The sequence below is a fragment of the Phycomyces blakesleeanus genome (assembly GCF_001638985.1).
Source record: "Phycomyces blakesleeanus NRRL 1555(-) unplaced genomic scaffold PHYBLscaffold_8, whole genome shotgun sequence".
Classification (NCBI taxonomy): Eukaryota; Fungi; Mucoromycota; class Mucoromycetes; order Mucorales; family Phycomycetaceae; genus Phycomyces; species Phycomyces blakesleeanus.
The window spans coordinates 1,674,135-1,696,950 of NW_017265141.1; the positions used below are offsets into that span (position 1 = coordinate 1,674,135).

Sequence of the window (22,816 nt, forward strand, 5' to 3'; positions counted from 1 at the left end):
CTAAAGAAAAGAAGAAGATGGTTTACAATGAAAGGTAGAAAGATACTAAGTAAAGTAAAGTAAAGTGATAGATAGAGGGGGAGGTATCGACAGAAAAAAAAAAAAAAAAAAAAGTGTGTATATGAAAGTAAAATTATAAAAATAAAAATAAAAATAAAAATAAAACGTGTTTTTTTTTTTGGTGTTTTGTTTTGTTTTGTTTTGTTTTTTCTTGTGTGTGTATATTTTTTTTTCTTTTTCTTTTTTTATGAATGAATTGCTGCTTCTGCCTGGGTGACAATTGGACCAAGGAGTTGAATGATTTGGGAAAGAGCATGCGAATGTTCGTGTCGCGCTTGTTTCCGAACGCGATCCAGACGGTCCACAAGACTTTCGAGGTCTTCGATTGGACTAGAGTCTCGGACTAGAGGGGTTGATATCGGAGAAGATGAGCCAGAGGCTGTGGTGAAAGACGAGGACGGGAGGCGGAGACCAGAGAGAAGAGTTGGGGACGGCGGATTGGGTGAAGCGGGAGGCAGAGTCAGGTGGGGTAAGGAGTATGAGGAAGATGAGGACGATGAACGACGACGGCCAAAGAACGATTCGAGTCTGACTGCCTGACGGTCAAGAGAGATTGGTGGCAATGACATGTGTTCATCAAAGAATAGACTATGTCTGGGTAACTCTTGAGAAGAATGGTTTTGTTGTTGATTGTGCTGGTAGTGTGAATTGGATTGGATTTGGATTTGGATTTGATCGATTGGTGGCAATACAAAATGTCTTGCTTGTACCATTGGAGGAGTCTGTGGCGCATTGCTGGCTGGGGTAAGGATATCTTGCAAGGGTTGTGATGAAGATTGTAAGGAAGATCTGGGCTGATGATGGATCATGACACTCGGACAGGCTTCGGTTTCTGGTGGAGGCGTCATTGGCTTAGGCTGGTCTATGACGGGCGGGGCATCGAGTCGTTTTGGAATGATGTAGTCTTCTATGGCAGGTACGCCACAGCTCATTCCAGAGCCTGATTTTGATTGTGATTGTGATTGTGATTGTGTTGATGACATGTGGCGGGGACGTTTTTCTTTCTTTTCAGTATCCTTTACTTTACGTTTTCGAATGACAGACAGACGAGCGGGAGAGGGCAGAAGAGGAGTTTCTGAGCCAATGTCCTGATTTGAAGGCACGACAATGGTTTCATTGTTGTTCATGTCAGTCGTAGTCGTAGTCGTAGTGGTGGTGGTGGTGGTGGTGGTGGTGGTAGTATTGTTATTGTTATTAGAATTAGTATTAGTATTGATGCCCATCTCTTTATCCTCTGCTGTATCCTCTGCTTTTTCGGTCTTGTCTTTTTGTTCGATGGATGTCTGTTTTAAGGTGAGTGCGAGTGGGTCTTCGAGTTCAATGTCTTCATCGCTGATGCCTTCGTTGATTGCGATTCGTTTTCGACGTTTGATGACGCTTCGTTTCATGCTGACAGGCCGGTGTACGTTGTGCAGTTTGTAGTAGAGACCACATGCATTGCAGATAGTGTTTCCAGCCTCGTCTCGGCGCCAGAGTGGGGTTGTGGTGGTGCGACAGTTTGCACACATGAGGGTTTGTTTGTTGACCTGCTGCTGGTTGAATGCTGGGCACCCTGCACAGGACGCAGAGCCACCGGTTCCATCGCAGCGGCCACCACCTGGACAGGAGCCACCGTTTCCAGGACCACCGCCGCAGTCACTGGTGCCGGAGCCGTCTTTTCTGACCAGACTTCTTTTCATTGTGGGTGGTCTGAGAGTGTTGCGTGCTTTGAGATAGAGTCCACATGCGTTACAGATTGTGTCGCCGTTGGGAGCCCTTCTCCAGAGTGGGGTTGTTGTTGTGCCGCAGTTTGCACACAGGGTAGCTGAGACCACGTTTGGCGAGACATCTTTGGATTTCTTTGGTTTCATCTGGTCTTGAATGATGACATCCTGCGATGGACTTGATGACCGTGAGATGGATGTGTCGAGAGGAAATGTTGGATGGTAAAGTGCCATTGCTTTTATTATTTATTTATTTAACCTATATAAATATATTTCCTTTCTCTCTCTATATTGTACTGTATTATTTTATATTATATAATATATATTTATATTTATATTTATATTTATATATATAAAAAATACTATTATTTGTGGGGGGGGGGGGGGAAAGAAAGCAAGCAAGAGAGAAATATTTCTTGTAACAAAAAGGGGAAAGAAAAGAAGATGAAAGAGAAATAATAACAATAATAATAGTAATAGCAATAATAGCAATCAAAAAAAAAAAAAAAAAAAAAAAAAAAAAGACAGGCTGGATTATTCGACAATCAGATAAAAAACGAAAAAAAAATAACAAAATATAAAAAAAAGGGGGGGCGTTTTTGATCTTCCATCAGATTGTATATAGCTTATTATAAAATACTTTTGGACGGATGTTTAAAATAGATCACTCCGCCATCGATAATCTGATTAACCCTCGTTTTATTTTTTCATTCATTTGTGCACAATTTTTTTTTCTTTTTTTTTTTTTTGTGTACATAAATATTTATTATACTATTGTATTGTATTGTATTGTATTGTAATATTATATTCTATATAAATATACATATATGTATAAAAGTATAAAATATATATATATATGCACACACTTTATCTTTAATATATTTATATATAAAAATCTATATATCTGTATCCAAGTATGTACACTTTACACACTACACTCACACACTCATAAAAATACAAATACAATATTATATTATATTATATATATGTATATAAGCTGTCTAAAAATGTTAATTGTTTAATCAGAAAATTAGGTACAGATTGCTTTAAATGGTACGAAATGCAAAACTAACGATACGTCTGTTTCTTTTAAACAATAAAAAAAAATTGAACTATCTAATACTTTCTTTCTCTCTTTCTTTCTCTTTTACTTTCTTTATTAGATCCACATAAACCATACCACTATATCCATAATACAGTGCTATGAGTTCAAGTGCTTAATAACCTTGCATGTACAATATTCTATAATCCCATTCCATTCCATTCTATTCTATTCTATTCTATTTGACTTGACTTGATTTTACTGACTAACTAACTGAGTCAGTGAGTCAGTGAGTGAGTGAGTGAGCGATTAATTGATTAATTGATTAATTGATTGATTGATTGATTGATTGATTGATTAATTGATTGATTATCAGCAAAAAAAAAAAAAGAAAAAAATCAAAGATATTTATAAAAAGTATATATATATATATATACACATAGTAATTTTTAGCTATACTACTACTGCTAATACCATTGCAATTGCTAACAGTATCAACACAAAAAAGCAGCAATAAGAATCAGATATCTATTAGTATTTTTTTTTTTGCTGAGCCTAATCTTAACCAATGATCGGTTGATGAAAAATAGATATAAAAAAAAAAGATCAAACAAAACATAGATAACAAAATTATTTTAATTTTTTAATTTTTTTTTTTACTTTTTTTACCCGGGACCTAATAATGGCCTTTGAAGCCGAATATCCTCGCAGAAAGAGAAAAGGAATGAAAAGAAAAAAGCACAAAAAAAAGATTACATGGAGAAATGAAGAGGATATTTATGGTATTGATAATGATGATGATTATTAATTTATAATACAATACAATATATATATATATATATATATGGAAAAGAGAGAAAGAAAAAAAAAAAAAAAAAGACCGCGGTTGACTGTCTACTCAGCATCATCAACCGATACTTCCATTTCCCACACTCTTTTGGTTCATTATTTCTTATGCTTATTCTTATTCTTACCATTATTATTATAAGCATAGTATGGTATGGTATAGCATAGCATAGCATAATATATTACTTCTTGATGTGACTTGCTTTCTATTCTACTCTACTCTATTACTATAGTCTATTACTATATATCTAAATATTACTTATTGGTCTTTTGCTCTTTTGCTCTTTTGCTATTTCTGCATTTGGATTGGTGCAAAATAATATAAAAAGAAAAAAAGAAACCTTTTTTTTTCGGAATTAACCGATAATTAAAGTTTTCAATATATAAATATATTATTATCAATAAATAAAAGCATCTGGCCATGCATCATTGATCGATGGGTTACTCATTAACCCCTTGATAAACCCTCTCCAAACCGCACTCTTGGTAATATCTCCAGTCCACTCTGCAAACTGGCCACACTCCATCACGTCAGCCTCACTTGGCTGGCTTGTCTCATGTCCTTCCATTCCAAGACTGTTGAGGAATATCCGTCCAAGTGCCCTAACCATCCTGTCATCAGTGTCATCTAGCTTGTCATCCAATGGCCGTCCATGCATCAGCACAAGGCAGTCGCTCGTAAAAACCCCAAGTGTCTGGCCTTGAAAGAACGACCCATTGTTTGCTGCAGACTGCCGAAGACTGGACGGAAGAATGTCTTGCAAAAGACACTGGAGTAAATATACACATCCATTGTGTCCATGCGACGAAAATGACAGTGGAATGGCTATCAAGCATGATCCCAATTCAGCTATAAAAATAATAAATAAATAAAAAAAGTTATTTCTCAATTTAGTTTAAACAACCCAATGTGTAAAAAAAAAAAAAAATTTTAAAAAAAAAAAAAAAAAAACGAATGATTTTTTTGTTGCTTACCGGCTCTAACAGCACCTCCACTCTTGCCTGCCTCAAGAACCTCTTGTACAATCATCGAAATAAACCATCGCGGACCTCCCATCTCCAAGGCTGTCTGGAATAAAACCATATCAAGATAGTGTGCTACCATCTGAGTTGTGCCTTTGGACTGATCCCACAACGCATGTGTGTCTGCATCCATATCTCTCATAAACATTGACCGTCCGCCCTTCACGATCGCCCGGAACATCTCCTGCGTTTTGGAAAATAACGAATGACGAGTGACACGTGTGGTAACCGTCTCAGTCGGCGGAAACCTTGCATCACTGTCCTCAATCTCCATTATTGACTCAACCCTCGTCTTAATCCGATTCATTCGTGCACGTTTTCTTTCATTTTCTTCGGCATCATTCTCACCATTGTTATAAGTCTGATTCTCTCCTGCTATACTTTCCAGTGAACCCAAAATAACTCCTCCGCATTGTCGCACCAGAAGTTCAGGGAGGTTCCCTTCAATAATCAGTCGGTCCAAACACATCAGCGCTGTTCGGTATTGTGTGCTCATAAGCTCATCACACAGCAGCATCAAAATTGGTCCGAGTGTAAAATGCAGATAGGGCTCCTGCAAATAGTCAAGCACACTAGGCAACAGACTCACTCCCATCTCGTCTTCTTCAAAAGACATCATCACTCGTTTGATTATCGTAGGTCCAATAGCCAACAATCTCTGTGGTGTCATTTCCCTATATCTTTATGAGCTTTGGAGTCTAGTTTGGATTTGACTTACCTCAATAGTTCACCAGTAACATCATTTTCAAACAGGGCATTCTGCCATTTGCTCACCCAGACCTCCATATCTGGAACAGAAGCATCAATCCCGTACACTACTGGGCCTTGTGAAAAGAACTGGTAGCAGAATCCTTCCCTGACACGAAATACCCGATCCAGATCACGTATGAGCTACTCATTCCAGAATACATATAATAATTAAACAAAGAGGAAGACAAAGAAAGAACAAAGAGAGAGAAACTGAACAATTAGTTTACCACGCCACAACACTCGTCATCATTACTATTTATCATCATCTGTTTAAATTTATTTATTTATTTATTACTTACATTGAATCTGTCAACTACAAAACTCACGAATATCCATATCGTACCAAATTCGTTATAGAGACTCTTGGCACTCTTGACCTCCTCTTCCTCGTCAATAAACATTCCACTGTCTGAAGGAGACCAGCCATTACACAATTCCTCAAACGGTCCCATGAACGCAAGGGGGGAATAGAGCTGGATTATCAGATCAACTATACATGGATATGCGTTCATTGCACTACAGATCTGAGCTATTGTCTCAATGTCTCCTAAACTAGCTTTCTGTTGAAGTAACTGAAAATATACAATAACAATAACAATAGTATTAGTAGCAGTAGTAATAGTGGTAAAAACACAGAAACACAAGCACAAAAATGAAATTGAAAATGAAAAAAGTGGGATGAGATTATAGACTCAGAATGGCTGATTGGCTTAAAGTGGTCCCTTAACTTACATCAATCAAAAAATCAATAATTCTTCGGAGGTGGACAAGCGATACTATCGAAATCTCCAAGAGTTCTCGCACTGCTGTCATACTGCACTCGATCAGAATTGATTCCATTCTTGCTTCAATATTCTATTTACAAACAGAAAGTTTAATACACAACAAATGAATTCACACTTCTTTTTATTTTCTTTCTTGGGCTGGCAAACCAAGAGGTTCACTTTATTCTCATCATCATTGTGTCTTTGTGTCTATTTCATTTACCTGTCGGATTATTTCGATACTGTCCATCGAACAGTCTTCTGGGTCTTCCATTAGATTTCGGTGGGTCTTACTGTTGCTATTGTTGTTACCCAGGGGTGAGTCCATGTCCAGGATATCAGTGTCCATAAGATCAGTTGTGGTGTCACATTCGGTTTTATTAACAGAAGAAGAAACAGTAGCACTACCACTACCACCGGCAGCAGAAGATGAACAGGACAGGATTCGTACCACATGAGGTCGAATAAACCCGTAGCTTTCGCAGACATGAACCATATTCAAGAAAATACTTTCGGTGCTAATTGATCGAATTGCTTTGGTAACAGTAGGCGTATTAAAATCATCTGATATTGTGTTTATCAGGGTCATCAACGCATCGTCCTCGTCTTCTGTCGACCCACGTCCAAGCTTGTCCACCAGGTCCGAAGACTGGGAAGACGGTGCATAGAAATCTGAACAACAGGCAGGCGGACTACAGGCATTCAACAGACCAGTAAATGCTTTAAGCTCAAGAAGAGAGGATTCCAATGGATTAAGCTACCAAATAATAAACATAAATAAATAAATGCATATTAATATTAGCTGTTAACTTCTTTGGTATCCCATCTTATCTTACCTCTTTTTCAACCACATCATCTTTAAAGCCTCCTTTATGTTCCTTCCACGGCCGTCTGCTTGCTTTTGCCTCTGATTTTTTCTGCATCATTTTTATCAAATGTGGCAACTATAATAATAATATATATATATAATAAGAAGATGTAAGCCATAAATCATCCACCAGTAACCTTTCTTTCTTTCCCTTGTATTCTTTGCTTTATTCAATGTCTCACTCATGCAAAACCAAAAATAAAAATAAAAAAAATTAATTACCTTGACTAACACTAGACTTCTCCACAGTAATCTGTTTGTAGCAATCGCATTGTTGCAAGACTTTTCTTTGCGGTCAACAGTATTCTTCTCTAGTTTTGATTCAAATGACTGGGTTTGGCAGCTTGTGCCAAATGAAGCTTCCCTCAAACCTGTCAGGGCTGTGAACCATAGCTCAAGATAAAATGACTCGTCAAATGATCCCTACAATATACCTTTCTTAAGTAAAATTGCACAGGAGTCGCACAATTCATATTCAAATTCAAATTCACATACACGCGCACCGAATACAATAAAAAAAATGTTTCTGCCTGGCTTACCTTGATTGTTTGCAATTTTATCAAGTGGTCTACAATTGTTTCATCGTCCAATGTGGGTCTTATTTGTACCTGGTCCCACAGTTAATTTCACTTATCTTTTTTTTTTTTAAAAAAAAAGCAAAAAATAATAATTAATATCATTGTGAATACTTTACCACATGATACAATAGACCCATAAGACCTGCACTTGGCATGGCTCTGGCAGTTCCCTCATCTTCTAATTCGTGATACTTCATATGTACCGCCATCATCCTCTCCAAATTTCTATCTGTTAAGCGCCCAATCAAGATAAGTAATTTCTGTACATGGGGATTTTGGCGAAGAGATCCCACTCCAGATTTTTTTGAAGAAGAATGGAGAGACGGCCCTGTCAGAATTTCTTGGCATGTTGCCCATGGTTCTTCTACATTCTGTATGTATCAGCCAACATTTTCTCTCTCTTTCTCTCTCTCTCTCTTTAGTTGTCTTACCACTTGTAGATTCATGACCATGTTGTCTCTTTTGGTTTTGCCTGACCTCAAACATTCTCTTGGCACTCTTCTTTTCAATCAGATCAATCATAATCTGAGAAGCCATGATGGCATTCGACCTTTCAATCTTTTCCTCTTCGTCTTCTTCGTCTTCGTCTTCTTCATTTCCACTTCCATTTCTAGCTCCAGCCCCGATTCCATCTCCAGCTCCGGTTCTCCTTCGCTTGGCTGATGACTTGATATCCTGTTCTTTTTCTTCTTCTAAAGCCTCGTGTCCAAAACTGTCTTCGTCAATGGTTGCCTCTGGATCATATGCCGAGGTTTGCGAAGACAGGTAGTTACTGCTGCTGGGCCAGATTGTTGAGATATCTCCAGGCTGTGTGTTTCCGCGCTGAAATGAGATCGCGGACCGAACCAGGCGAGGTCCTGGCTTTGGTTCCCGGTCTCTGGATTCGTGCTCCAGTCCTACGGCCACCAGTCGCGAGAGCATCACAAATACAGTCGCAAGCACATCAAACCAGTCGTCCTGGCTTGGTTGGTCTGAATCCACAATCTTTTGTTGGTGGACACTATTCACAATCTTTTCGGCATCCAAAGGTGCTAATAATACAGACACCAGCCGGAGTAAATATGCCCATTGGCGTGGATTACGTCCTGCGGTACTATCGACGTATTGCGCAAGCGACTGTAAAAGAACCTTGGGTGAAATAAAAATAGGATCCAGCAGAGATGCTCCAGGCAATAATGGACTTGTGAGATCTTTGTGGCCGGTGGTTGCAAAGGTCAAGTAAGATTCCAACAATGGATCGGCGACACGTATGAGACAAAAGATCTGGTTTAATAAGACATCTTTATATATATGTATAATACGTAGAAAGAAAGAAATGAATATAATGTAATGTAATTGGTAATCGCCCGGATAGATTCAATTGTCATGTCAAAATATGTCTAGACTTTTTTTTTGGTGTTGGTGTTGGTGTTGGTATTGGTTTTTAATACGTTACCACACAGCTCTTTGTCAAGTTTGTGATCTACTCTTTGAAAGCATTGCCTTGTGGGTTCTGCCCACTTAATTAGGTATATATAAAGAAAAAAAGAGAAGAAGAAAAAAAAGAGAGAGAGAGAAAATAAATCGACAAATTTAGATGGTGAGTGAAAGCATATTAAATGTCATCATTCTGAAGATACAAGTCAAATGGTCAAGCAAATGACCAACTCACTTGCTCGCAGGAATACCCATGAACATAGGCATATCGTAGCACTGCTTCGATTGCCCCTGCGGTCATCGTATCGAAAACTTGCACAGCACACAGCTGGGTTTTTTTTCTTTCCTTTCTTCTTTTTTTTTTTTTTTTTGCTCTGGATTATTTCTTCAAAAGGGTTGTAAAATTGCCTGAAAGCAAGTCACGGTGTGAAGTCGAGTGCAGTGTTCTGAGCAGTCCATCTTTACAAATCATTTCCATTTTTGTAATACACTGAACTGGATCGGATTGCATTAAATTTCATTACATTATTTTCCACTCACTCACTTACTCATTTACTCATTTACTCATTATTGTATCTGTTAACATTATTATTATTACTAGGAAGTTCTCTCTTTTAAATCTAATTGAACAAGAACTGTATTATAATGCATTATAGCAATGAATGTTGAATTATAGTGTAGAACAAACCAAATATGCTTCTTTACATTTATCCATTATGATGAATATATATATATATATATATATATAAAGTTTAAGTTTACTTGCTCAACACAAAAAAAATAGTAATGAAAAGGTTTGGTTGTCTTGGAAAATAGTAAATAAAAGCGCATCCTTTATATGTAAATGTATAAGAAGAAGAAAGCATGAACACGATATTTTATGGTTCCAACCCAAGCAACAACAACAAGAACAATAAGAATATTGAGAATAATTAAGTATTGCACAGACTACCTCTCTCTCTTTCTCTTTATCTAGCCATCTCTAAAAAAGACTCCAAGTTTTACAAAACTTTCAAAAAGAGGAATGGAATGTGCTATCAATAAATCAATAGAAATGCTTGTAAAAAGTGTTAATAATTATGCATATATATATGTGCGTGTGCGTGTGCGTGTGCGTGTTTGTGTGTGCGAAATAATTCACAACAATGATCATGCTTTTGTCTGAATCTCAAAGCATTTCCAAAAGATCTGATATATTTTCTTTAACCAAAAATATAATTTATATAGATCTTGAATAAATAAAGCAAATCTCTATAAAATATTTTCTGTGTAATATATGGATATATTTAGCTACCAAAAGAAGAGCGTCTATAAAAATTATATAAATTTAATGTACGTAGGTATGTAGTATAAACATGTAGGACTTTGTAAAGAATCAGTTGTTATCTAAAGGACAATCATGTTGACATTAACATAAAACCAATTGGTTTTCCGGTATATTTATTATAGAACATAATCATAATCCTTTGTACAACTTTGTATAACCACAAACGAAATCTAAAATTTCAAATCTCAAATCTCAAATCTAAAATACATACATATATGTCTATCTGTTGAACAGGTGTAAATAGTAAAGGCGCATTTGATTCATGATTATCTGTGATAACATTGACCTCATTGAGAAACACTTTCTTTTTTTGTGTATATGTTTGTGAATAAATATAAAGGTTTGGTAATACTCATGATGGTATTACCATCAAATGATCTCTATCCAAAAAGGAACAATGTCTGTGGCTTTATCTCTAAACTGATGTGTACATGTCAATAAAAAGCAATCTATTGTATTATCATTTATATATATATATAAATTTTATACCTTGTAACATGTATCTCATCTTTTGTAATGTAATGTAATATAATTCTCCTTTTCTTTATTGGCTCTTATCTCCACGTTTCTTAATATGGTTATGAAATTGAATTCTCGACAGCTTCTGTAAGCGAATTATATAACCTACAAAGGTACAACCCTTTAAGATATACAAATTACAGAACAATAAGGCCTTATCACCATCGTTTGGGTTATACAAGGAGGGAATGAAATGGGGAGAAAAATCAATACCAATAATAAAAATGGGGGAGCAAATGTGTTTTGTGTGTTTTGTGTGCTTCTTTCTTTTCTATTCTATTATTTTTGGTAGATCATATTAATAGCTACTACTAAAACCAGACTCTTTTCGTTATTTCTCACTTGAAACTTTAGTCCCCATTGGTTACAGAACTCTATACTGTGGCCAGCATTGATAAACAAATCTACTTTTTTCTCTTTCTCTTGGTTCTTTTACCAAATTCACATCGAGCACACTAATAATTCGAATGCACTCATTATTTTTCCGAGATGTACTATACCTGAAGAAGCAAAAATCTTATTCAACTGTTGAATAAAATAAGCCTCTATATTTCGTGCAACAGTATAGATAATAATAAGACTAATAAAATGTTGTAAACATTGAAAGAGTATCAATTTAGTTAATCGAATTATTGAATGAATGTGAAATCACAATAGGCTCTTCAAAACACTATAATCCGTATGACTAATTATGCAAACCTATTATATTTTACTGAACACATTATAAATTAACTGTTTACGTTTACGTTTACGTTTATGTTTATGTTTATATATATTACGTTTATGCTTGCATTTGCATTAATAGCCACATCTGAATTTGCACGTGCATTTCTTGCCCTTGATATTTTTCACTCGAGTTGAGCAAGAGAGGTGGACTAAGATCGAATGGCAGATGTAAAGAAGTATGATTTGGAGATAATTAAGCAAGTAGCGTGGCAAACTTATTATTCTTGACATCAATACGGATTATCAGTTGTGAGACCAAAAGAGATTATCAAACCTGTCCGTTTAGTATATCTTTATCTTTCTTTATTCTTTGGCGGGTTCCTATAAAATCCCAATCTGGTATCTAATGTGTGTTATGGACTCCCCCTTTTAGCATTAATCAACATTTATGGGTATTAAAAGAAGTGTTATCTTGCAATAGTAGTAATGGTAATATATATATTTCTTTCATTTTTTTTTAGAAAAACAAAGAATACCATATATTAGATGACATATTGTATCACACAAACCTTTAAGCTCTCAGAGGTTATTCTAAAAATACTTTATAGTGAAGTAGACTTTTAAAGAAGTTCTATATACAATTTATAAAATTCACACATTTTTCATAGTCAGTGATACATATATATAACAAAGTTACAAGGTAAATTTCAGAAAAGGACAGTACTATGCGTGCCCTGATAGTATTTTTTGAAAGCTGTAAAGAAAAGTAGGTCGTAAGCGCATCTTAACTGAAGGGGAAAATTTACGGACAAGCTGGAAAGATACTAACAGGACAGGCTAGAAAGTCAAAACTGAGAATATATGCAACGTCATTGAAAACTATTTTTTCATGTTAGACGCATTTTTTTGGGGGGGGGGGGGGATCAGATAAATTACCCTCCAGATTGCCAATTAAATCACTGCCCTTTTTTACTACAACATCAGCACATAATTTTTTTTGACATTTAACATGAGCAACATTAACAACATCAACAACACCAAAGACTTTGTCATTGTTAGCGAGACGTCGAAGAAGTACAATGCTGCCTTGACTGAGTTCAACTCAATTTTTCTTGTTGGAAGAGAATTCTCTTCAGTCGTAGCTGTTCGAGAAGCTGCCAAGGCATATGGTGTCAAGCATAACATTGCTCTCACTACTGAATATGCATCAAGCTCTCGCATCAAATTGATTTGCAAGCACTCTGGCGAATATAGAGATACCAGAAAAGCCGAGAAGGTTGCTTCCAAAACATCAGTTATGAGTGAAACTCTTCCTGGATGGGAGAGAAAGCGCGAAAAAGACACGCAGAAGCATGGCTGCCCTTGCTTCATGTATGCCAACACCAAGAAGGGCGGAAAGCTTACTGTGCACTCCCATGAGGCAGAGCATAACCACCCCATCGAAGAAGACTGCAGAGCATATGCTATGCACTGCAAGCTTTCACCTGAGGCAATGGCGCTTGTGGTTAAGCATCTGGAGAACAATGACGATGTATCCACCATCTTCAACAGTTTGAAGATAAATGGATATACAAACGTTGTTTGTCATGACATTGCTAATATAAAGCAACATTTCGGAAAATCGGAAAAAGGAAAGGAGATGTTTGACTTTATCACCACTCTGCAAGATCTTGACTTCCATGTCAGGTATTCTGTTGGTAATACAGAAGACAATCAAGTGAATATAGTCTTCTTTGTGCATCAGGATGCGATCAATGAGGCACGAAGAATGCCTGAGACTGTCATTATTGATGCCACATATAAGACAAATAGTCATCGAATGACTTATGTCAACATTGTTGGTACTAGCAATGTGAGTGGAAACCCTCGTACCACTTTAAAGACGTATCCAATTGCCGGTGCTTGGGTAGAGCATGAGACAGAAGAAAATTATCTCTGGGTGCTTAGCTGTCTCCGCGATGCAGTCTGGCCCGATGACAACAACAACAACAACAACAACAACAACAACAACAACAACAACAACAACAACAACAACAACAACAACAACAGCAACAGCAACAGCAGCAACGACAAACAAACAACACTTCTCCCAGATGTTTTCATCACGGACAATGAAAAAGCATTGAGAAATGCTATTACTCGAGTCTTTCCTGAGTCGAAGCAGTTGTTGTGCTATAAGCATATCAAAGACAACTTTAAAAAGCAATTACTTCCGATGATGAAGGGAGACGAGAGTAGCGAAAAGAGAGACCTGTTGGATAAGCTGTCAGAATTCCTTGACCGAATTGCTTTAAAATGCATTACACATCAAGAAGTAAAAAAACGAAACAAATGGATACCTTGAATTTGCAAAGGAAAATTGCAAGGACCAGGGAAAAGCTGCTAGTGCTTTTCTTGAGAAGTACGTATAAATTTTTTAAATTTGATGTAAACAGTATTTAACTATAAAAAATCGTATTTTTTTAATATACTTTATCAGAAAAATGAAAGACAAGGAAAACTGGGTGAACATGTATGTTTACAAACATGCCCATTTTGGCAATCGCATGTCGAACCGTGCAGAAAGTGCCCATGCTTCTCTCAAGCATTCTCTTGGTACTTCCTCGGGTAAACTGAAGACAGTTACCCTTAAAGTAAAAAAGTGGTATGACGAGTTGGTAAGTTTATTCTATACTATTTTATGCATTTATTGGTTATAATATATTTATAAATTGTACAGGTTGCAGATCGCAAGCATCGGCTAATGGTAGAAAGCCTTGGAGAAGGAACAAAAATTGTGTTCAATAAAGTCAATGCCACCAGACTAAATGACATCCGTCTTAAAGTCTGTAGATTTGCAATGGATCAAATCAAATTAGAATTATCCAAATCCATTATACCCGAAAAACTAGCCAAAGAGTGCAAATGCCTCATACAATACAACTACCTGCTTCCTTGTTACCACACACTCGCCAAATTCGATACCATCCCAATCTCCTGCATCCCAAGACGCTGGAGAAAAAACTATCTAGAAGGAGAAAGTAATATATATAATAATAGCAATAATTACGTGACGATTTTCTCATATAACATTTTATTATGTAGACCATTTAACTATCCAAAATGCAACCCCAGTACCCCCAAACATCAACAATATCAAACCAATAACCCCAGAATTCAACTATGCTCTTGAGCTTATTTGCGAACATTTCGCCAATGCTCAGAGCGAACAAGAACAAATCAATATATACCAATTGATAGAAAAAACTTTGAAACAAATCGACGCACAGAAACTCGAAAACCTTAAGGGCCCAACAGTAGTTGAAGCCATTAAAGGCCGACCAAAAAAATACCAAGCGCAAGATGATTGCATTAGAGCATTGCATCAATACCGAAAAAGAAAAAATCACAAAAAAAATTAAAACAGAAAAAGAATAAAAAAAGTAAGATTTTAATATTGTTTAGATTTAATTTACTAAATCTTTGCTTTGTTTTCTAGGCAAAAAATATCCTCAGCTAAAGAGCAAAAAGCCATAAAAAATATTATCAACCTTGGGTCACCATGCGATCCCACATTACTAACAAATCTCACAATCGCACCAAAACATATATCAACAATCTTTTCTCCTGAAGCAGACGGAAATTGTGGGTACAGGGCGATAGCAATGGAAGTGTACCAGGACCAGGAGGAGTGGTCAAAAGTAAAAGACAAAATGCTAGAAACATTTTTAAAGCACCAAAACAACTACTACCACGGAAGAATGGAGCATGGCAATATGCCTGCATCCAATAACCCACTAATTCGCAGTCTCCAAGACAAGCGCTCACCTCTCCCCCAGCAACATTGGTTCGGTACAATCGACCATCCTCAACTTGTAGCCGATACATTTAGCAGAGCAGTGGCTGTATATTGGAATACTCCAATTGAAACAGGCGACTGTCTTTTTGTTCCATTTGCTACCTTGCCAGAAAAAGTGGAACCGATAATTATTATCTTAGATGTAAACCACTTTCTTCTTGCCAAGCGCAAAAACACTCGAAATTTCTGCTGGCCAAAAATCAACCCCTTTCATAAACGAATAATTCAAAAACATGGCCTTGAAGATTATTCTTTGATGTATTAACAATCAAGGTATGGCTTTTAAACTAGAATTATCTTGAATTATACTAACTTTTCGTATATATCTTTTTTAGATTTTTTTTTTACTTTTTAGATTCTATATTTATCTCTATTATCAATATTCCCTTCCGTCTCTATTCAATTTATTATTATCTTTCTATTTATCTATATTTCTATATTTATCTTCTTTACAATCTTCCATTTTTATCTTTATATCTATCTCATTATCATTTTTTATATTTTTACAATCAACATTAATTTTGAAACATTTAACAAACATCAAGGCTGACCCCCCAAAAAAATGCATGTAACGTGCAAAACTAATTATATGTGATGTCACGTCTAGTTCTTCAATTTGCTCGCTTTTGCATGTCTTATCAGTGTCCAATTTGCTGGTAACACTCCTAAAAGTCAATTATAGGTGACGTCACGTTTAATTCTTCAATTTGGTTGTTTTGCATGTCTTATCAGTGCTCAATTTGTCGGTAACACTCCCAAAGGCCAATTACAAGTGACGTCACGTTTAATTCTCCCTTTTGGTCTTTTTTTGCATGTCCATATAGATCCCCTTCATTTTTGTCTCTTTTGCATGTCCTTAACATTGGCCCTCTTTTACATGTCCAATCATAATTTTTTTTTGCATGTCCTTAAAGCTCCCCTTCGCTGCAGCTGGTGCACTCATGGACTTTTCAATCTGAAGATTGAAAAAGCTAGCTTTATCCTGGACTGTATAATACACATATTCTCGTTTTTGGTTTTGCCTTCTTCATATGAATATCTTTGCTTAGACAAGTGTTTAGGATTCACTTAATCCTGTAGCAGCATATTTTCTTAAAGTTAACACTCAAGGAGAAGGATATTCCTGCCATTCGCAGTGAGATGAGTTCTTTGGGCCACACACTTTTGTTTTCGGCGGTTTAAAAATGATATCCTTTGGTGGTGAAAATAGCGATGTATTCATTTTTAAATATATTGATATCTCCATGAATATTTGTCTGTTTTTGGTCAAAAAAGTACTGAACGCTATTGATTGTCTTTTTACACAACTTTACTTAATAAAAAAAACAAAATTTTCATTTTTTTGAGGTGCACGCCCTGAAGGAAAGTTGGCATCGTATATGGACTTTTTGGTGCAAATAGCCCAAAATGAATTAGTAAATGGTTTTATAGTGAAAAAACAAGCCATTTTGATCAATATTTGAGTACTTACTATCAAACAACGTTTTAATTGTGGATCTCAATGTGCCGCATAAAGTTACCTAATAATGTAAGTATACATTGCTTTATTGATTTGGATTTATAGCTAATTTTCTGCTATAATACGTGCTTGTGTGTGTGTGTTTTTTTTTTCAAGTGAAAGAAATGAACCTTTTAATCAATATTTGAGCAATCAAAGTCAAATAAAGCTTATATTGTGGATATTACTATACTCGTTCAGACTACTTATGCGCATAAGATTCTTTTGCTTAACTCGTTTGGAGATATACCTGATTTTGAGCGTTTAATTCGCCATTTTGATCTAAATGATCTTCTTTTGTTAAACAGTTCTTCATTTCAGTGGGAAGTCCAACAACCTTAAATCTGTGATTATCTGATTATGTAAATATGTCTAGAGCTGTAATAGCTAGGGTACTAAAATCTCAATCTACAATTCTATCATAAAAGTCAATAGAACCAATCTTTAAGCGACCCGGGCGCCATTGCAATATCCAACTTATCCATAAAATACATCAACCTTTGAACGAATCACACATTTTTTGCAACCTCCAGTTAACCCAAATAACACTATATCAAATCTCATAAAAAATAAAGCAACTTATTATGACTATCGCACATACAGCCTGTTTTTTTTTCATATTTAAAATGTTTTAAATTGTTATATTTTGATATCGGTGGATGCTATTCTCAAATTATCAGATACTATCCTTTTTTTCAATTCTCACTCAGAACACAATACAAATTCTCTATAAAGCTTTCATTTTCCCATTTTTTATTCTCGATCTTGCTTCTACTACTTATACCATATAATATTCTTAACCCCTTTTTTTCTTAACTAGTCTCACATTATTTTAAGAATCATAATATAAGCCAATATGTGTTTATAATTTTCTTGACCCACAGAAAAAAGTGACACGCGGTGGGTTGGTTACAGTGGTCCCTTGATAATTTCAAGGCCAAGGCTGGGACTAAGTGCCTTGAAAATATTGAAGAATGAAATTAATGAGTACGAATTATATATTCTCCGATGAAGGTAGTGGGAGTCTCAAAGCATGCTTTGTTGGAAATACCTACTATATACAAAGGAAAAAAAAGTTGGCAGTTAAGTATTATCATAACTTGATTGGCTGAAATTCTTGCTCGTTAAGGGTTTGAGGACAAAAGTTATCAAGAAAGTGAAATTAACAAGCTGTGAAAGTTTAGCCCTGTTTTTAGAAGAAGGGCAGCCAGAGCCTTAAAATTATCGAGGGACCACTATATATGGTGCAAACGTCTAACTCAGTGACAAGAAAATGAATACAAGTCGAAAGGCAATTTTATTAAAGAACAAATAAAAAAAGGCTATTTTAATACTTTATTCTTTCTACAGCTTCGTCACTACTTCTAATTTAATTGTGATGAGCGATACAAGAGACAATTGTGGATATTATCCACTGTGTAGAATATAAAAAATAAGAAATAAAATACTCATTTGTTTTTCTCATCAGTATGTTTCAAAATCTAGAAATTTTTCTTTCAGTTTGTAGGTGTTTTCTTTAATTTCTCGCTTTGAATGACTACAGATAATTTATATACTATTTAACATTAGTGATAAGAAGCTATAAGCCAGCCACTATAAAATATGACATTTTTTGAAAGAAAAAGACAGAAGCAACAAACTATATGAAGCTAAAGAGTAATATAATTATATTCTGTGAGTAAACTTTATAAAAAATGGTGAGACTAATAGTGTTGGCTTACGTGATAAAGTGGTTCAAGCAGCTAAAAGAAAAATAGAACGGATCTCGGTCTCCTCTAAAAACGTCTTAACCCCAAATATTGACACCTGAAAGTTTGCTCTTTTATGAAAGGTAAAAAGGAGAACAGAAGCGATAAGTAAGGTTAATATTTACTGCTTTCATTTTTCTATGTTCTTATATGCAAACTTACTATGATAATAAATAAAATAATGAAATATAACTAACCTATTACTAAGTTGTCAGTATAAACCATGGCTCTTTAGGTAGTTAATAATGAATAAGAGAGAGAAATGGAAACAGATAAACACTGTTGGAGTTTATTGTTACAAGACTTACAATTTTTATTTGATTGCTGTACCAACTACAACAATCACTCTCTTCCTAAGGGCAGAATTTTATTAGTTTGGAAATATATGATATGTTTGAGCTAACCAAAATTTTGAAGACACACGCAAAGTATCAATGGTAATAATATTTTTTTACATATACTTTGGAATAAAGCAGAATCTAATAAATTGTATTCTAATAAAACAGAATTTTATCGTCTTACAGTCGAAAAAAAAAGTCTTTTTTTTTTTACTAAATTTATCTATGTATTGGGCGTATAATTATCTTAAAGCTGCTTTACAAGCTTAAATGCTTAAATAATAGGTTGTCGCTGACACAGTCGAACTTTGGACAGATTCCGTATGTCGGCTACTATCATATTACTTCTTCTTACATGACCAGTTTGTAGTAACTACATAACCACCTTCCTATTCTCTTTTAATTTTTTTATTATTATTTCTTTAATAATGCATAAATTATCACTTATTCTTATCAAAGTTATTAATAGTATCCTAGAAAAATTCATAAACAAATATAATTAAATGAATAAAAACTATCCATAAAGTATATATAAATTTCTTCTTCTCATCTTTATCTTAATAGCACAGCTACTTGTAACAAGGGCTGCGAGTGTTAACCTGACTACGTTTTATTTATTTTTATCTGTATATTCTAAAAAAATCCACTCCCACTACACAGGCTATCACAGCATGTCTCACTATCTTATTATTTGATTGATTTCAAGCGTGTAAAGTAATGATATACAAGTAGTACCACTTAATATATATTATACGCAACGCGTTTACATCATACTGAAATATTTTCTAAAAAAAATTTATAGTTAGACATTCAAGCTTACAACAACATTTAGAGTATGAGAAATAAATCAAATTGAAGTCGACTAAAATGATCTTAATATTGAATAATACTGAACTGATATGCGAGGGTAAATTTATAGAAGAGAAAAACTAAGAACATAAGAAATGGAATTAGAAATACACCAAAAACTCTTCGATTGCTTTTCTTTTGCTAGCATCTAACATTAACAAGTGGTTACACGTCATTATATAGCATATAACTATTATTAGTAAAATAAGAGGGAAGTATTTTGTGGAATTTGAGTCTTTTTAGTAGCAATATATAAAAAAAAAACTGCAGATAATATATGCATAGTATAATCCAAAATAAGCATACCGGAAAACAGCGATAATAAAAATCTAAGGGGTCAGGAGCTATAAAGAAAAAAGGCGTGTCAGAATAAGGATGGATAAGTTGACTTGGGTAATAAAGAATTTCTCATTGCACTTTGTCTACTTTATACTGAAGTACTTTTCTAAAAGCAAAGCTAGCTACTAAGCTGGTAGATAGTGTAATAATGGAAAAGAGCAGAAAACAATGAAAGTATTATCATGAAAAGAGGAAGAATCCGAGGGAAATTTTGAAAAATATCACAAGCATCTTTCTAAAGCGTTATCTAAATTACCCCTTATTTCCCATAGTGTTTTATGTGTAAGATTAAAAAGTTCTTGAAATAAAGCAGTGATACTTTTTTTTCAGTGTGTTATAATTTATAGAGCCAAGGCAGAGATATATTTTGTCACTATGCCTAGTGGCCTTCTATGTTCACATAAATACACACACATAAATCTATATATTGTATTTCACTTTAAAAGAAGTGAAAAACCATAGAAGGCTTATTATATATTTATTGGTTCACATGCTTTAAAAATTTAGTAAACAAAAGCCAATTTTCCTGTTTCTAATGTTACACAGCATTATCAGTTGCAAGATTCTGAACACCCCCTATATGATGTCCTTGCAACGTTTAGACAAGTATATCATAAATATAAAAGTCAAAATGACAAAGAGGTATAGAATATAAAAAAACCTCAGTTCTTACACACTACCGCCATTAAAAAAGCCATAGGAGTAGTAGTCCTTATAAAAAAATAGTTATGTTCAGTCTATGGAGTATTTAAAAGTAGTTTTGATAAGTATGTCACTCATACTAAATATAGTAAGTAAAGGATAAAAACAAATAACAAAGGCATGTATATCATATGCATATCAACGGAATCAGCAAGGAATTTGATAAGCAAAAAAAACAACTAGTGCATTTATGTTTCTATCACTACTCAGCCTACATTCCCATTTTATTTTCTATAAATTTACTCGTTTTCTCAAGTTTCCTCTTTTCTTTCTTCCTCTCTTCCTTTTCATTTTGACACGGTAAGTTTGACATCATGCTCTCAAAGGTAAGTTATTATTTTCTATAAATTTACTCTTTTCTTTCTTCCTCTCATCCTTTTCAATTTTTACACAGTAAGCTTGACATCCTGCTTTCACAGGGAAGTTATATCTTTTGTATACCCTCAAAAAGCACTACCTATACAGTAGGTATTTCCTACAGACTATTATAGCAACGTAAGCACTTTACGACTTCAAATATATTTTACGCGCTTTACAGTCTTCCTATTTTAAAAAGCGGTTATTCTTGCCACACCATAAAGTAAGTTATATGCTTGGCATCAAAAAATACTCTTTGTGCTTTTATACCTTGCCTTTGGCTCCCATACACGGACCTCAACAAAAAAGTGAAGAACATAAGAAAAATCCCGATGCTCTTTAATACTTATATATTATCATTCCATCAAAAAACACGGGTATGAGACATATCAAAAGCATCGGTTGCTAGTACAAGTATTTCTCCGTTCACATTATAACTATTAACATAAGAATGATAGTCTGTAATATACACATCCTCAAAACACAATATGAACACAGTATATCTACATTTTTAACCACAACCTTTACACCGGTAATATTATTTTCTCAACCATTAGAATGATATATACATTACTGTTAAAACTTAACTGTTTTAAAATTAATTGTTTAAAAAAAACTTGTTCATAGCCCTACACAGTAAAGTGGTAAGGACATACAAAACAAAATAGTACCAAAAATATTAAAATGAGAAGAACTAACGCCGCCAATTTATTATAGAACACTCATAGCTGTAATACAGTCACAGTTATCCCAAAAGCAGATTTAAATAGTTAAGAATGATAATGCAGCAAATACACCACATATATTCATGTTAAGCCAGATAGGTGAGTAGAGAGTTATATTTACACATATCTATATAAGTACCCTCTGTTTTTCCCACGCCAGACACCTTTTATATGCGTATACCAATCTGAACAGCAAATCTTACCACCACGACAAAGACGACGAAGACGACGAAGACGACGACGAAGACGAAAACGACATGATTACCACGATTACCGCGATTGCGACAACAATGATGACGACGACACGACGACGATTACGACGATTACGACGATTACGACGATTACGACGATTACGACGATTACGATGGTTACGACGACGACGGTTATGACGACGATTACGATGTGATAGGATAGGATACGGTACGGTTACGATACGTTTACGGTACGATACGGTGGGATGGAATGGGATGGTAATTAGGGCTGGAATACTGGTGGTCGAAAATATTGGTAAGTAAATAGTTTATTATGACCACGACTATACTAACACCATTTCTTTTCTTTATGCACGAGAAATCTCTGATATGAGTATAACTATCCGAACAGCAAGTCTTTACGATACGATACAATACGATACGATACGATACGATACGATACGATGTAATGTAATGTGATTAACGGCTGTAATACTGGTGGAAGAAGATATCGGTAAGTTAATAGTTAATTATGAATATGACTTTACTAACACTACCCTTTTTATGTATGCGAGAGAGACTTCTGATAGGACTATAAATGTCAGAAAGCAGTTTTTATTATACGATACAAATAAAATATGAATATAATTGAAAATACGTATGTTCAAA

General features: G+C 34.9%; 5 protein-coding genes across 5 annotated transcripts; 3 read left to right on the forward strand and 2 right to left on the reverse strand.

The window, feature by feature from the left end:
• Window positions 1-1,415: 1,415 nt before the first annotated feature.
• PHYBLDRAFT_102972 (GATA-type zinc finger transcription factor) lies at window positions 1,416-1,856 on the reverse strand (the record flags this gene model as incomplete). The annotated part of the gene is made up of 2 exons (XM_018427750.1): window positions 1,416-1,603; window positions 1,700-1,856. Coding segments are annotated over 2 exons (345 nt in total), but the record flags the coding sequence as incomplete, so codon positions are not given.
• Window positions 1,857-4,002: 2,146 nt separating this feature from the next.
• PHYBLDRAFT_181094 (hypothetical protein) lies at window positions 4,003-9,351 on the reverse strand (the record flags this gene model as incomplete). Its single annotated transcript, XM_018438416.1, has 13 exons — window positions 4,003-4,501; window positions 4,627-5,348; window positions 5,393-5,565; window positions 5,724-5,996; window positions 6,157-6,279; window positions 6,412-6,945; window positions 7,025-7,132; window positions 7,279-7,479; window positions 7,596-7,664; window positions 7,751-7,998; window positions 8,066-8,914; window positions 9,070-9,133; window positions 9,286-9,351. The coding sequence occupies 13 exons, from the start codon at window positions 9,349-9,351 to the stop codon at window positions 4,050-4,052; spliced, it is 3,882 nt and encodes a 1,293-aa protein (XP_018293198.1). The 3' UTR covers window positions 4,003-4,049.
• A 4,694-nt stretch (window positions 9,352-14,045) lies between these two features.
• Window positions 14,046-14,963, forward strand: PHYBLDRAFT_167478 (hypothetical protein; the record flags this gene model as incomplete). Its single annotated transcript, XM_018435647.1, has 3 exons — window positions 14,046-14,219; window positions 14,282-14,582; window positions 14,647-14,963. The coding sequence occupies 3 exons, from the start codon at window positions 14,046-14,048 to the stop codon at window positions 14,961-14,963; spliced, it is 792 nt and encodes a 263-aa protein (XP_018293199.1).
• Window positions 14,964-15,206: 243 nt separating this feature from the next.
• PHYBLDRAFT_167479 (hypothetical protein) lies at window positions 15,207-17,240 on the forward strand (the record flags this gene model as incomplete). Its single annotated transcript, XM_018435648.1, has 4 exons — window positions 15,207-15,542; window positions 16,008-16,056; window positions 16,748-16,815; window positions 17,100-17,240. 4 exons carry the CDS (start codon window positions 15,207-15,209, stop codon window positions 17,238-17,240), a joined length of 594 nt encoding a protein of 197 aa, XP_018293200.1.
• A 3,948-nt stretch (window positions 17,241-21,188) lies between these two features.
• PHYBLDRAFT_67923 (hypothetical protein) lies at window positions 21,189-22,627 on the forward strand (the record flags this gene model as incomplete). The annotated part of the gene is made up of 6 exons (XM_018441866.1): window positions 21,189-21,200; window positions 21,413-21,454; window positions 21,859-21,875; window positions 22,150-22,338; window positions 22,371-22,426; window positions 22,476-22,627. The coding sequence occupies 6 exons, from the start codon at window positions 21,189-21,191 to the stop codon at window positions 22,625-22,627; spliced, it is 468 nt and encodes a 155-aa protein (XP_018293201.1).
• Window positions 22,628-22,816: the final 189 nt, after the last annotated feature.